This window comes from Harmonia axyridis, chromosome 2 (assembly GCF_914767665.1).
Source record: "Harmonia axyridis chromosome 2, icHarAxyr1.1, whole genome shotgun sequence".
In the NCBI taxonomy this organism is placed as follows: Eukaryota; Metazoa; Arthropoda; class Insecta; order Coleoptera; family Coccinellidae; genus Harmonia; species Harmonia axyridis.
The window spans coordinates 2,004,310-2,017,413 of NC_059502.1; the positions used below are offsets into that span (position 1 = coordinate 2,004,310).

Genomic DNA, 13,104 nt, shown 5'->3' on the forward strand with positions numbered 1-13,104 from the left:
TGTTCACACACCATCGGAAGTGCAAAACCGCATCAAAAATAGCATAAGTGATGTTAGTATTACCTGACATCGTGCCATGATAACCAAGATGTTGGTCGTCTCTGGCCCGACTCTTATCATGCATAAGATGCTGGTGGTTATGGTGGTGGTGGGGATGTGGGAGAGTGTGAGTTTTGTTAACCATGGTGGGTTGCATTTGTAGCTCATAACCGGGATACGCACCGGGATAGTCTGGTTGGTCCATTATGTACGTGGTTGCTGTTTGTTTTCTGCTGTCCTCCTGATAAAATAAGAAGAGATGTTGAATATTGAAAACGTTTGAACCTAAGTTGGTTTACCAAGGTTACTTGGATCAAAGAACATCAAAGTTACGAAGAAAGATTATGGTTGAAAATCATGAATTGAAAATATAATATAATAAATTATTTTTTACCGATTTGAATTTTCGATACAGTTTGAGAGGTTTGAATTCAATAACAAAGTTAACTTACTGTATAGTCATTATGACTTCCTTCATTGCTATAAGTCTCACTCTTTTCGCTGACAGATGACAGGGTTTCTCCAGTAACGGTGTCATTATAACTGCTAGGTGCATACATCTCAATCGTCGCAGATTTGTTCGATTGGTTGTTTTGTTCTGTGAAGATAAGGAAATTAATGAGAAAAAAAAAAAAAAACGAAAATATGAAAATTTTTCATAATCTCACTAGCATATTTCCATTTAGTTCTCCTGTCCTGTGTTCGGAATCCAAACAAACAAATTGTCATTTAAATTAGTACGTTGTCGTTGAAGAAATTGGCTTATTTTGATGAATAAGAGTATTTAAAGAACGATTTTACTATTAATTGATAGACAGAAGGAACGAGATTAATGCCAGTAAGTTAGAACTTGAAGCTCAACTAATAAACACGGCTTTTTACAAAATCTGGGGAATGATACAGGATTCAAACTTACTGGTATTAACCTCGTCCCTTCTGTCTATCAATTAATACTGAAATCGTTCGTCAAATACTCTTATTTATGAAAAAAAGCCAATTCTTTCAACGACACCGTACTAATTTGAATGACAATTTATTTGTTTGGATTCCGAACACTGACAGGAGAACCAAAAATGGCGGTGTGTGACGTCACACTAATAGAGCGTATAGGTTCTTTGATAAATTTTTTAGTTAAGTTCATTGAGCGAATAAGAAGTGAAAATCAGAACAGTTATTTATAAGCTCAAGTGCAGAAGGCATTGATATTCTTCCACAACTTCATTCATTAAATGAACAAGTATTAGAATGACCTTCTGTACGAGTATTATGTTCTCTAATTCACTGAAATTTTATAGAAATCAATGGAATCTTTCAATTAATATCGTTTAGTGATTTTTGCATTGAAAGTCAATGTTGGTTGGCAGAACTGTTTTATGTGTCACAAATTTGACAGATAATTGATAATTCCGTGACAGGAGAGTTCTGAGTACCAACATATAATAATGAAATATAACCATGAAATCTTTTTGAAATTGAAATATTCTCGAACGGTTTGGATCTACAAGGTATAGCAGAATGAAGGCATTTGCCACAGAATTAGAGGAAATTGATAATTCAAAATATTCCGAAACAGCTTAAAATTCCTTTCAAAAGTAATCGTAACAAACCTCTAAGCTTTTTCGCTCTCTTCTTGAACAGACATCCAGCAACTAGTCCGATATTGATCAACAACAGAATAACACCAATGATAGAAATAGAAATAATAACAGTCCTTGGTAAATCCTGTTTTTCCCTGATCACCGTTGGTATATCGGTAGGTATTGACGGATCACCAACAAACACTAAACGAAAAAAACAAAAATAAATAAATATTTGAATTACCTGTATTAGTTCTTTTGTTAGTCCTCCTATGCAAGCAACATCCTATTATTAGTACGTTCATTATTATTAGTAGAGTCCCTACTATGGTCCCTATGATAATCAAGAAGCCCGGGAAGTCTTTCATGTTTCTCTCGTCCTGACTTGGAGAGGTGTAAGAGGGGGGTACCTGACCTGGGTTAGTATTGGAAAATGTTAGTTGATAGAAGTTAGAGAGACTGAAATATAGAGTGCGCCACGGCCAGCTCCCATATTTCGAAAAATCACCCAAATAACCGAGTTAGACTCAATATACTGAAGACAATACTTTGAAAAAACCACATTATAATGGGTGTTTTTTTTCGAGGTATATAACTTTAAGTTGGCATTACTATTCAAGATGGCGACCGATTTAACAGCTGTCAAGTGATTTATTCTCAGATTGGTTTGGCAATTCATCATGAATAGACTCACGCCTGAACAACGCTTGCAAATAGTGCAATTTTATTTCGAAAATAATGGTTCTGTGCGGAAAACGTATCGCGCACTACGTCCATTTTATTTTGTTTAGCGATGAAGCGCACTTCTGGTTGAATGGCTACGTCAACAAACAAAACTGCCGCATTTGGAGTGAAGCTAGTCCTCAAGTGTATGTCGAAAACCGTTACATCCAAAAAAACTGACTATTTGGTGCGCTTTATGGGCTGGTGGAATCATTGGTCCGTACTTCTTCAAAAACGATAATGACCAGAACGTTACAGTCAATGGTGATCGGTATAGAGCCATGATTACTAACTTTTTCATTCCTGAATTGAACAACCATGATGTCCAGGAGCTGTGGTTCAAACAAGACGGCGCAACATGCCACACAGCTCGTGCCACAATCGATTTATTGAAAGACACGTTTGGTGACCGCCTAATTTCACGTTTTGGACCTGTGAATTGGCCTCTAAGATCTTGTGATTTAACACCGCTAGACTACTTTCTGTGGGGCTATGTAAAGTCATTGGTCTATGCGGTTAAGCCACAAATCCTTGACCGTTTAGAAGACGACATTCGCCGTGTTTTTGCCGATATACGGCCACAAATGTTGGAAAAAGTCATCGAAAATTGGATGTCCAGATTGGACTACATCCGAGCCAGCCGTGGGGGTCATATGCCAGAAATCATATTTAAAATGTAATGCCACAAGATTATCTTGCGGATAAATAAAATTCATGTCAATCGAATAATCCATCGTTGTTTTATTGCAATTTTAAGTTCTATAGCTCTAAAAAAAACACCCTTTACAACTTTTCTAGGAAAAATTTTTTGAATATATCTTTTTCTCTTTGTGTGAATATCCTTTGAAATGTGGGAGATTGACGTGGCGCACCCTGAAGTTATAACAAATCACCACTAATCGAACAATAACCAATTGTTAATAGAAGCAACGATAAAGCTTATACTTACTCGAAGTCTGTCCTGCTGTGAGATCCGGCAAAAAGTTGCTATTTCCCAACTTGTTCATAGCCATAATGGAGAAAATATACCGGGTGTTGATAGCCAATCCCTTAACCGTATAGTTGACGGCTTCAGTTGGATGAACATCTTCGTATTTGTAACTATCCGAATCCACTTCCCTATACCTTATCCGATAAGATGCTTTCATGCCTCCGTTGAAACCAGGCGTCCAACCTAACGTGATAGAATCGTGGGTGACGTTGATGACGTGCAACAAAGATGGCGGGTCAGGCGGTGCGGTGACTTCAAGGCGGGGCGATAATGTGTCAAAGCCCAATTCGTTTCTGGCTACGCATTCGTAGCTACCGTAGTCCGCAGAGGTTATGTGGGTGATGTAGAGAGTGGATTCTGAGGTTAGAACGTCGATCTGGAAAAAATTGTGATTACTAATAGAAAAATAAATAAAAAAACTTTGACTACATGAATGTTTCAAAATATAATTCTGGCATGTTGTTGAAGAATTTTCCTACAGGTGTAAAGGAGTCTTGACTCTTACCTGTTTGAAAGTGGCGTAGTATTTGCTTGTATTGTTTGGTGCTATTGGGGAACCGTTCCTAGCCCATGAAAATTTTGCCAACGGAGAAGCCTGAGCCTTACATACGAGTTTTGCAGTGTTGCCAGCGTCACTTGCGAATTTCAATAGTGTTGGATGCTCATCTATTTCAGGTTTATCTGGAAAAATAACATATAATAACAATAGAAGTCTTTTTAGGTATTGTATTATGTATTCATGTTTTTTTTTTTTAATCTTCCAAATGAACTATTAATAGAAATGACAAAAAACATGAAGGATCCTGCAAGATTCTAGGCAGAACTGCTTGAGATAAGTAGTATAACACAAGATCCACTGTGTAGTCTTCTGAAGATTACATCTCATATCCCCCGAAGGAGGCCACACCACAATATTGGTTAGGTTAGGTTAAGCGACACAATATTGGTTAAGCACTATTCATCGAAATATATACAACAAGTAAACTTCTTACAAGACTAGATATTATTTAAAATTCAACTTTAGTGACTTTCCATCAAACTTACGTTTAACTATCAGCATCACATTCTTCGAAGTTGAATTGTTTCCGACACCATTATTCACTACACATTCGAAATTTCCAAGATCCTCTCGTGTCACACCACTTATCCGAAGGTAGGAGGTACCATTTTTGTCGTACATAACAGAAGTTCTAGCGTTGAAATCAGGAAAGTCATCTCTCTTCCACTGTATAGAATCATCGGACAAGGGATTCCCTTCGGCTGAACAAGACAGAGTTGCGTCTTCTTTCGGGCTAGCTATAACGTTCTCACTTGTCGCAACAATTGCTGCAGGATCTGAAAGAGTACCATTAGTTGAACATAAGAGAATAATTTGACAAACATGAACAACTTACAGTTTACTGTGATGTTGATATTGAAGACTGAACCTCCTTGTGAATTGATAGCTTCGCAGATGTAAGTGCCTGCATCATTTCTGCTGAGTTTCGTTATGTTTAGGGTGGGTCCCTCTGAGACTATCCTTTCGACACCAGAGCTAGAAGACATTTGTGTGATTGGTAAACCATCCTTGGTCCAGGTGTAGGTGATGCTTTGAGGATTTCCTTCAGCACGAAGGGAGATGATAAGAGGCTCATTCTCAATGCCAACTATATCCTCTTCGTTCTCTTTGTCGAATTTGGGTTTATCTAAAAAAAAAAGAAAATGAGATAAATGAAATATTCAACTATAGAAATTCAACTTACACAACACTTGAAGCGTTACAGCATCATGCACAGATCTTTCCAGTTTCTCATTGGTGGCTTGACAGGTATAGACAATACCGTTCAACTGCTCGGTAACATTCAGTTTCAACTCTATGGTCGAAACGGTTCCACCATGAAGACCAGGTTTACTGGTGTTGAACACTCCTTGTACGGGTATACCTTCTCTCCACCAAGACAACTTAGCTGGAGGGTTGCTAGAGCTAGAATCGCAAATCAGAGTTGCCTGAGTGTTAGGTTTCAACTCCAGGGGATCCTGACGTATTCGAACTGTCTCTGGAGGAACTAGAGAAGGAAATAAGGTTAATAAGTTGGTATAAACTATTTTGGTGAAACTTACAATACACTTTCATTGTGATGGTTTCGAAAAGAGGTATTTCTGTTGCGGAGTTCGCAGCTTCACATCTGTATCTGGCATCATTGTCAGTCACATTGGTTAAAATTGTTATCTCTGCTGTTACTGATTTGTCTGTTGTTTTGGTGACCGAATTGATCTGAAAAAAAAAAAAAATATATATTAAAAGTTCTGCATACAAAATTTTTAACAAAGAAAAATATTGTAGCTATCAAAAGAAGTGGTAAGTTTCAATTGTCTTACCTTTTTGTCATTCTTATACCATGTCAGGGTCGCTAAAGGGTTACCACCAGAAGAAGTACAAGATATTTTCTGCACTGTACCAGCAGCTATGATTGAACCTTCTTTATATCCATGGATAAACGGAGGACTTGGTGGATCTGCAAAATTTTTACTTTAGTAACTCCTTTTCAATGAATTCCTTGAATAAACTCACAAAGAACATTGATTGTATGGGTGGAAACCACATTCTCAGTCAACTGCATGTTCAATCCATGACATATCACAACAAGACTCCTTCTATTGGGCTCCACAACAGCTGTGATGTTTGACGTTGTCACCCATCCTCCTTCTGGGGATATAAGCGTTCTAGAGGTGGCATTCCTGACTTGCCTACCAGCCACCATCCACTTGATTTCTGCTGGTGGGTTGGAGTTTGCTGTGGTGCAAGTTAGAGGTACAGGGTCGCCAACTCTTGCCTCAGTTGGTCCTGATATTGTCACATGGGATGGCGAAACTATAACAGCAAAAGAAAGAATTCAGCATAAGACACTACAGAGTTCAATGAAATGAAGTTGTAAGACATAGGAGCTCCAACAGATTACAAGTTATCTGAATATAGAAACTATAGAAGATATAGTAATGAAACAGACAGAGAGGGACATCATCGAACAGGCTTTAAGCCTATGTGAAAGAAGCGAGAAGAAGATCTAAGCTGAACCATAGCATTGAGCTTACGCAGAATACAGAAATGTCAACCAGGCGATTAACTCAGTGATTTCTAAGAAAACTTTGGATGATTTATTACTTATTGTTTCTATTTTGTTTCACCCTAAATGACATGATCTGACATAAAGTCCAGAGACTTGACAAGACAACATATAAAGGGGGAATTTCCTACTGTCATCGATTCAGAACGTGGTAAAAAGGGGAAAGGAAGCATAACGAAAGATAACATCCACTAAGTCATATCATCGAAGACCCCCCCAATCTCGTATTCTATGATCAATTAGCTCGTAGTCGAGACGGCAAGGTCCGTAAAACTTACATAAACCAGTCGCTTGTGGACAGTGGGGATAACTTCGGACATAATGTTGTTTGGCTGGAATTTTAGTTCGGTTTTATTGCCCCGCGATATTTTCGACTATTCTGCCCGACCAGCGATAAGCATCCCTTATTTGTTTGCTGTGCAGCTGGGGTTAACGATCACTGTCGAATTTCGGAAGTCAGTTAGATGTGGACAGTTCTGCCTTCCCTGAGAGGGAGACGCTATAAAATTTGGAGGGTTATAAGGGTGCGAATGGTGTTGCGGGATATGTCCGTTGAATCGTGGGGTGGCGCCATATGTATCTAATCTGTTATGAATCTGGCTAGAAGGGAAATGAGTTGAAATTCTGAGAGGAACTAGTGACATCGTGAAAATGAAATCACCTGGACCTGTAGGAACTGTTAGGACACAAAGAAACATTTACAGAGTGAGGCAAGCCTCTAATAGAAGCCATGGACGTTCAAAGAGACTTAAAAACAATGCTTCTTCATTTCAATAGTTTAAGACCGGTTCCATAATTCATGCGAAAAGGTTCCTTTTGGTAAAAACCGCTTTAAGGATTCTTTTTCTTGCGGTAAAGGACCACTATCCAGACTTTATGATGGAGGATACTTCAAAGCATTCTTTAATCTTAAAATGGTTTTATGGAATAAGTTTCATTCGTGAAGAAGACTTGTCACGGAAAAGGAGACTTTACTTTCGATTATGGAACTGGTCCTTATAATAGAAAGTCAACGACTCTACTCACATAAGACAGACATCTCAACGTGCACCTTCAGCGGCGTCTTGGACATGATGTTGTTCGCCTCGCACTTGTATTTCGCCTTGTTGTCGCTCGCCTCGGCTGTGAAGGCGTAAACGTTCTCAGATACCCGTCCTGCCGTCCGGTACGCCATCCTGATCTGCTCCCCGTTTTTGTACCAAATCAGCTGTGCTGGAGGGTTGCCACCCCTGCTGCGGCACACCAGCTCTACCGACTGACCTCGACGTATCGTCTCTCCTTCGGTGTATCCTTCGATGTACGGCATTCCTGGAGGGTCTGAAACGATAGATGGTGGTTTTTAAGGGTGTTGCATTGGGTTTAACCTATATTTGAAATAATTCATTTTGGAACTGTAGAATATTGAATTTCTGAACAAAAAAGAACGTGTAGTGACACTGTCTGTTCAAGAGATGGCGTTATGGGTGCCGCGCAACTCTTTACTTTGGCCCTGGAGGATATTTAGGGGTCGCCGCGTTGCAGCAGTGTCACCTCTCCACGATGGAGTCAGAGGGTGTGTCTTAGGTAGAGATTGCCTAAATGAGGAAACCATCAGTGATCTCGGGATGAAACTTCTGGAAGAAGGCGCATCTACTTAATTTGGCTTAAATTGTTTCGTTATTATGGAAAATGTACGGAGTCTAAAGAAGCTAGTGTGTGAAACAAAAAAAATTATTTACATAATAAGGCAGGGGAAATTAGAATAACTTCTGTTCAATGTAAAACACTTTACATCAGGTATGTACCACAGTATGGTTCTAGATGTTTTCATGAAAATTGAAAAATAATTCCTTTAAGAATACATAGCAATTTTTTTAGAACGCTCTCCTCTGATATTATTTGTAAAAGCAGACTGTAAGCTTTACTACCAAAAATTCGAAGAAACATTCAAACTGCAAAAGACAGCTCCAAAAGTGACAGCTGCCCTGATAGCGGGCTATTCAAAATGAAACATCTTATCCGAAAATTCTTCACCATTACTAAAATAAATTAATAAAAAATCCTTTGTGCAAAATCTGCATCGTTCTCCTTTTGCAGATGTTTCAAAATTACCAAACAAGTATAGCGTCAAGAACCTACAAAACAACCCCCGTTCTCACCACTACTTTGTCCCCTTGAATAAATAATTTCCCTAGTTTCCAGCTCCAATATCCGTTGAAAGTTTTCCCCAGTCAATAAAACAGCTACTATCATAAATATTTCAAGGCGAAAACTGGAGCGACAGCAACGAAATGACCCTTTTTTTCTTGCGTTGTTCACCGTTGTTACATTAACCTCACTCCCCCCACCACCGCTGCCGCCGGCGACCCAAGCTCCATCTCGCGTAATTAATTAAAATTTGTTTCTCGGCAACTGAATTTTTAATATCGTCAATACGGTCTACCGCGAATTTTTCAATTTGTATTTTCGGTGGGGGCCAATTAATCATTACACGTCAAAACAGGTCGGATTGATGGAAAAACAAGTTTGTGTTTGTATTGCCCGATGGTAAAATATTTATCGGGAAGTTTACCCGAAGTTTTTTTTTACGTGGCAAGGGGTGATTTTTCTTCGGCATGGAAGACGTGTTTTTCAATTTCACTTTCGTGGGTTATTTGAGCAGCTGTCTCGGAGTTTCCCTTGGCGTTTATTCAATAATTAACGAATTTGCTGAGTTATTACCTGGGCTATTTCCGTTTGCGTTTTTTATTTTGGACGTGGGCTTTGTGTTGTGAGAGCAACATAAATATAATGGGAATATCTTTCTTAGATGCTTTGTTGGTGAATACAAAAACGTTGCGGAAATTTCAAGCATTTTATTTTGAGATGGAAAATATTATGTGCCGTGTTTTCATCATTCGGTTATTACATTTTTGAGTATGTATACTCAACATCTCAGTTTCATTATACAATTTTTAATTTCCTTTTGTCTTTGTTGCCTAGTATAAACTCGTTCATAATTATAATTTCTTCATCAAATTCTTTAATGACTTCAACACTAATAAGTGTAACATCGTGTATAACAATTATTCATTTTTACTCACATAGAACACTCAATTGAACAGACGCTCTCATAGAAGTATCAGGTGAGAGTGCTTCATGTCTAGCTTCACAGGTATATTCTGCGTAATCATCTTCAGCTGTCGGCTTCAGAGAAATCCTGGAATGTGTATCGAATCTACTTATCTTCCTACCACCAGATATAGATGGTATCTCGATGGTGTTGTCTTCACGATTAGCTGGAAATTATTGAAACAAATAATTAATTCAAATTCTATGATTTGGATTATTCGTAGCTTATTTTTGGGGTTAATAAGATCTGACCCCCAGTGATAACTGGCTTCAAAATAAATTCCAGACAAAGAAATTTGGTTCTAATGAAGAAATGATTGTCAAACAGCGAAGTTCGTCGCAAAAAAACGCCTGGTGTTCATATTCTATGACGAATCATACTCTATGGTAACTTTGAATGTTAAGGCGTTTTTGTGCGACCAATTTCCATCTAACTCCAATTGAATTATGGTCTTACAGAATTCTTCGTAATAAAACGCCTTAATATAATATTCTATGATTCAGAACAAATGTCTAAAGCGTTTTTTCGCGACGAACTTTCCTTTGGAATATGACAATTTCCAACTTTGTAGAGTGCCTCGCGAAAAAATGCCTAAGCGTTCATATACAAAGACGAATCATAGAGTATGGATATTAAGGCGTTTTTTTCCAACGAACATTCCGTCTAGATCAATCTTAAAGGTTGCTATGATGTCAAAAAGTCGAAAATTTTATGAAAAATTGTATTTTAACCGTGTTTTACTTATTTTCAGGCCGACTTCATATCTAACCCAATCCCGAATGGCTTTTCCAACAACCAGGAGTGTGTTAGTTTAATAACAAAATTCTGATACTCACGTATATTGAGTTCGACATTCCCCCTGTACCAGACAATCTTTGCTGCAGGCTTGGCGTTCTTCACCCTGCACTCGAGATGGAATTCCTCGTTCTCCTTTATCTCGATCTTCGTATCCACCTGGTGATCCAGGATCTCCACAGAGGACGGAGGGGCTGAAACAACAAAAAACATGATTGTGTCGCTCAGAAATGCATGAACGAAAAAATTGGGATTCCTGGCGGGGAATCCGACGAAAAAACTTTATTTTTCCATGTTTCGGTATGCAATTCGAGAGATGGGAATTTGATATAGATCGGTATATTTGATTTCGAGGGATGTGCACGAATTTTTAGAGGTGGCTAGGCGCTGGTCGAGCGATATGACATTTTATGAGGTGTTTTTGCGCGCTTGGTTCTAAAAGGGTCTGTTTGGAAGGAAACTGATATTGAGAATTCGTCCTCGGATTGAATACTGATCATCTGAATAACGTCCCTTTGAATTACATCAATTTTTTTTCAGGAAGATTGAAACCTGCAACTTTTTCTGAAGGATCAACGATTAGACTTTCATAGAAGACATTACAAGAACTCATAGAGTAATAAACATTGATGGAGGAAGTATACGCAATTTTTACATGTCCTCAACATGGTTAGATTACGTTGTCGGGTTGTGATATATTTTCAAATCCACAATTTTACTATATCGTTATCAATGTATATTATATTGAATGAAATATATGCATTTGAGTGATTTCCGATTAAATATGCAAATTTGAATATTTGGAATCCGATATTTTTCCTAATTGTCGAATTTATAATGAGCAGAATATTTATAATTTTCTGTATCTACCTGCTGAAATCCAAGGTTTGGCAACTTTTGCTCTCCTAGTGTCATCGGTTGTTTCACGTCGTTTGGCGCGCTTGAAGTTTGTTTTCTGAATTTCTGATATATTTAGGTATTTATTTCGATATATTTTGAGTTAATATAAAACTTTGATTCACTATGGGACATAAGAAGTGCGTTCTTTGTGGTGAAACTCGCGAATTGATTGAAATATGTTTTAATTTTCGCGCGCTTCATGTCAAATTTGATAGTTTATGCTGGGGAAGAAATTGGCCTCTGAAACAAGCATATGCTCCCTTCATCTATGTTTATTACTCTGAGATGCAATCTAATGATATGAATATCAAAATTACGACATCATTGTGTCAAAACTAAGATTCATGGATTCTATGCATCTTAGTCAAAACCTGTACTATCTGATATATATTTTTGATATATACTTTTTTATCCAGAAATACAATCCCAACTGATAAAATATCAAAACCAACCAAAAGAAAAAATTATCAAAAACTGTACAATTCAGTGAACGGCTAATGAATTGAATAACTACATTAGCATGAAGACAGGCATTTCGGAATTTTTATAATTTTGAATAAATTTTTTGCTCATCAGTGTTTTATACTTCAATCAGTTGACTGAATCACTAACTTACGACCTGTATATTCAACCAAAAGACAAAATTTAATTTTCTAAAATTGTGTTTTCAATTTTAAATGTAATTTGCATATCCATTTCACAGAAGAGTAAGAGGGAAGTACTATGACTACCTGTTGAGATTGCTATCTATGTAAATCTTACCAGAGAAACTTTTCTTTCAGTTGGCCTACAGTGTTCTCAAATGTAAATGAGTGAAATGATTATTTAGAGTCACCGATGAGCAAAAATATTATTTAAAAATGCAAAATTTCGAAATAACTGTCTTTCGTTATTCAATTCATCAATTTATTATACAATTCTTTATTTTGGTTGGTATTGATATTTTGTCAGTTGGAATTGTATTCCTAGTCAAAAAAGTACATCTATACCATTTCAAATTGTATCCTTCCTATTGAAAAACCATGGACATGTCGTTAATGCAGCGATTAGAATGTCTCTCCTATCAGAATTTTACACGACTTCGACAGGCATCGCCTAAAACCCAACTGCGTCCTTGTTAATTAATGTTGCGTAAAAAAACCGACGTGTAGCTCCCAATGGCAGGATTTTTTTTCCATACGAAACGTATAATCCATCAACGTTGCCTTTTTTAACGAACACGGCTCCCTATTGGTCCGTTTCCGCGATTTCCTAAGCTCGTCCGGCCATTGAGGACTCGCTCTATCTGAGGTTCGCGACATGCGATGATTCTGCCGGTCGCATCAAACTGAATGACGTTCGGGAAAACTCTTTGATGTCCAGTTTTGCTCCGTAGAGAGGATGAATGGACGCGGAGAGGTACAAAGGTCGTCTGTTTACGGCGTATGATTGCCTCCTGGATTTTTCATTTCGTCAGATGCCGTTTTTTTTTTCGTCCTCGGCTTTATTCGCTCTTGCCGAGCAGGGGATCAGCCAATGTTTCGATAACTGACTGGGAAAAAACACGTCTGGATACGAATGATATACTGTATATATAAATGTGAAGAGATACGGTGCAGTCGTTTCTGTTTAGCAAAAAATATCGTCTGATTTCCGAACATGTATCATTCTGTTTTCATCTCAGTTTTCGTCTTTCAGTTTTGATTATCGTTGAAGTGTACGGTTCGTTCGAGTTTTATTTATCGATTTTTGTCTATCGGAAAGATTGCTTTTATGAATAAGAATGGAATATCCAGAATATAAAAATTTTATGAATTTTCCTCGATGAATGTAGATTTGTAAAATTTGCGTATGATATTGAAGTCTTATTATTATTGGCTTTGGTATTTTCTGAAGCTGAATACT

At 37.7% G+C, this 13,104-nt stretch overlaps 1 protein-coding gene across 1 annotated transcript in view; it reads right to left on the reverse strand.

The window, feature by feature from the left end:
• LOC123672776 (nephrin) overlaps positions 1 to 13,104 on the reverse strand; it is an 84,477-nt gene that overhangs the window by 2,135 nt on the left and 69,238 nt on the right. Inside the window, exons 4-17 of the mRNA XM_045607055.1 lie at positions 10,362 to 10,514; positions 9,497 to 9,691; positions 7,461 to 7,751; positions 5,882 to 6,181; positions 5,689 to 5,825; positions 5,431 to 5,584; positions 5,073 to 5,375; positions 4,725 to 5,015; positions 4,375 to 4,665; positions 3,836 to 4,011; positions 3,289 to 3,706; positions 1,647 to 1,820; positions 492 to 637; positions 64 to 280 (exon numbers count right to left, since the gene is read on the reverse strand). Of these exons, the coding sequence (XP_045463011.1) occupies positions 64 to 280; positions 492 to 637; positions 1,647 to 1,820; positions 3,289 to 3,706; positions 3,836 to 4,011; positions 4,375 to 4,665; positions 4,725 to 5,015; positions 5,073 to 5,375; positions 5,431 to 5,584; positions 5,689 to 5,825; positions 5,882 to 6,181; positions 7,461 to 7,751; positions 9,497 to 9,691; positions 10,362 to 10,514 (3,246 nt within the window). The remainder of the gene's footprint in view (positions 1 to 63; positions 281 to 491; positions 638 to 1,646; positions 1,821 to 3,288; positions 3,707 to 3,835; positions 4,012 to 4,374; positions 4,666 to 4,724; positions 5,016 to 5,072; positions 5,376 to 5,430; positions 5,585 to 5,688; positions 5,826 to 5,881; positions 6,182 to 7,460; positions 7,752 to 9,496; positions 9,692 to 10,361; positions 10,515 to 13,104) is intronic.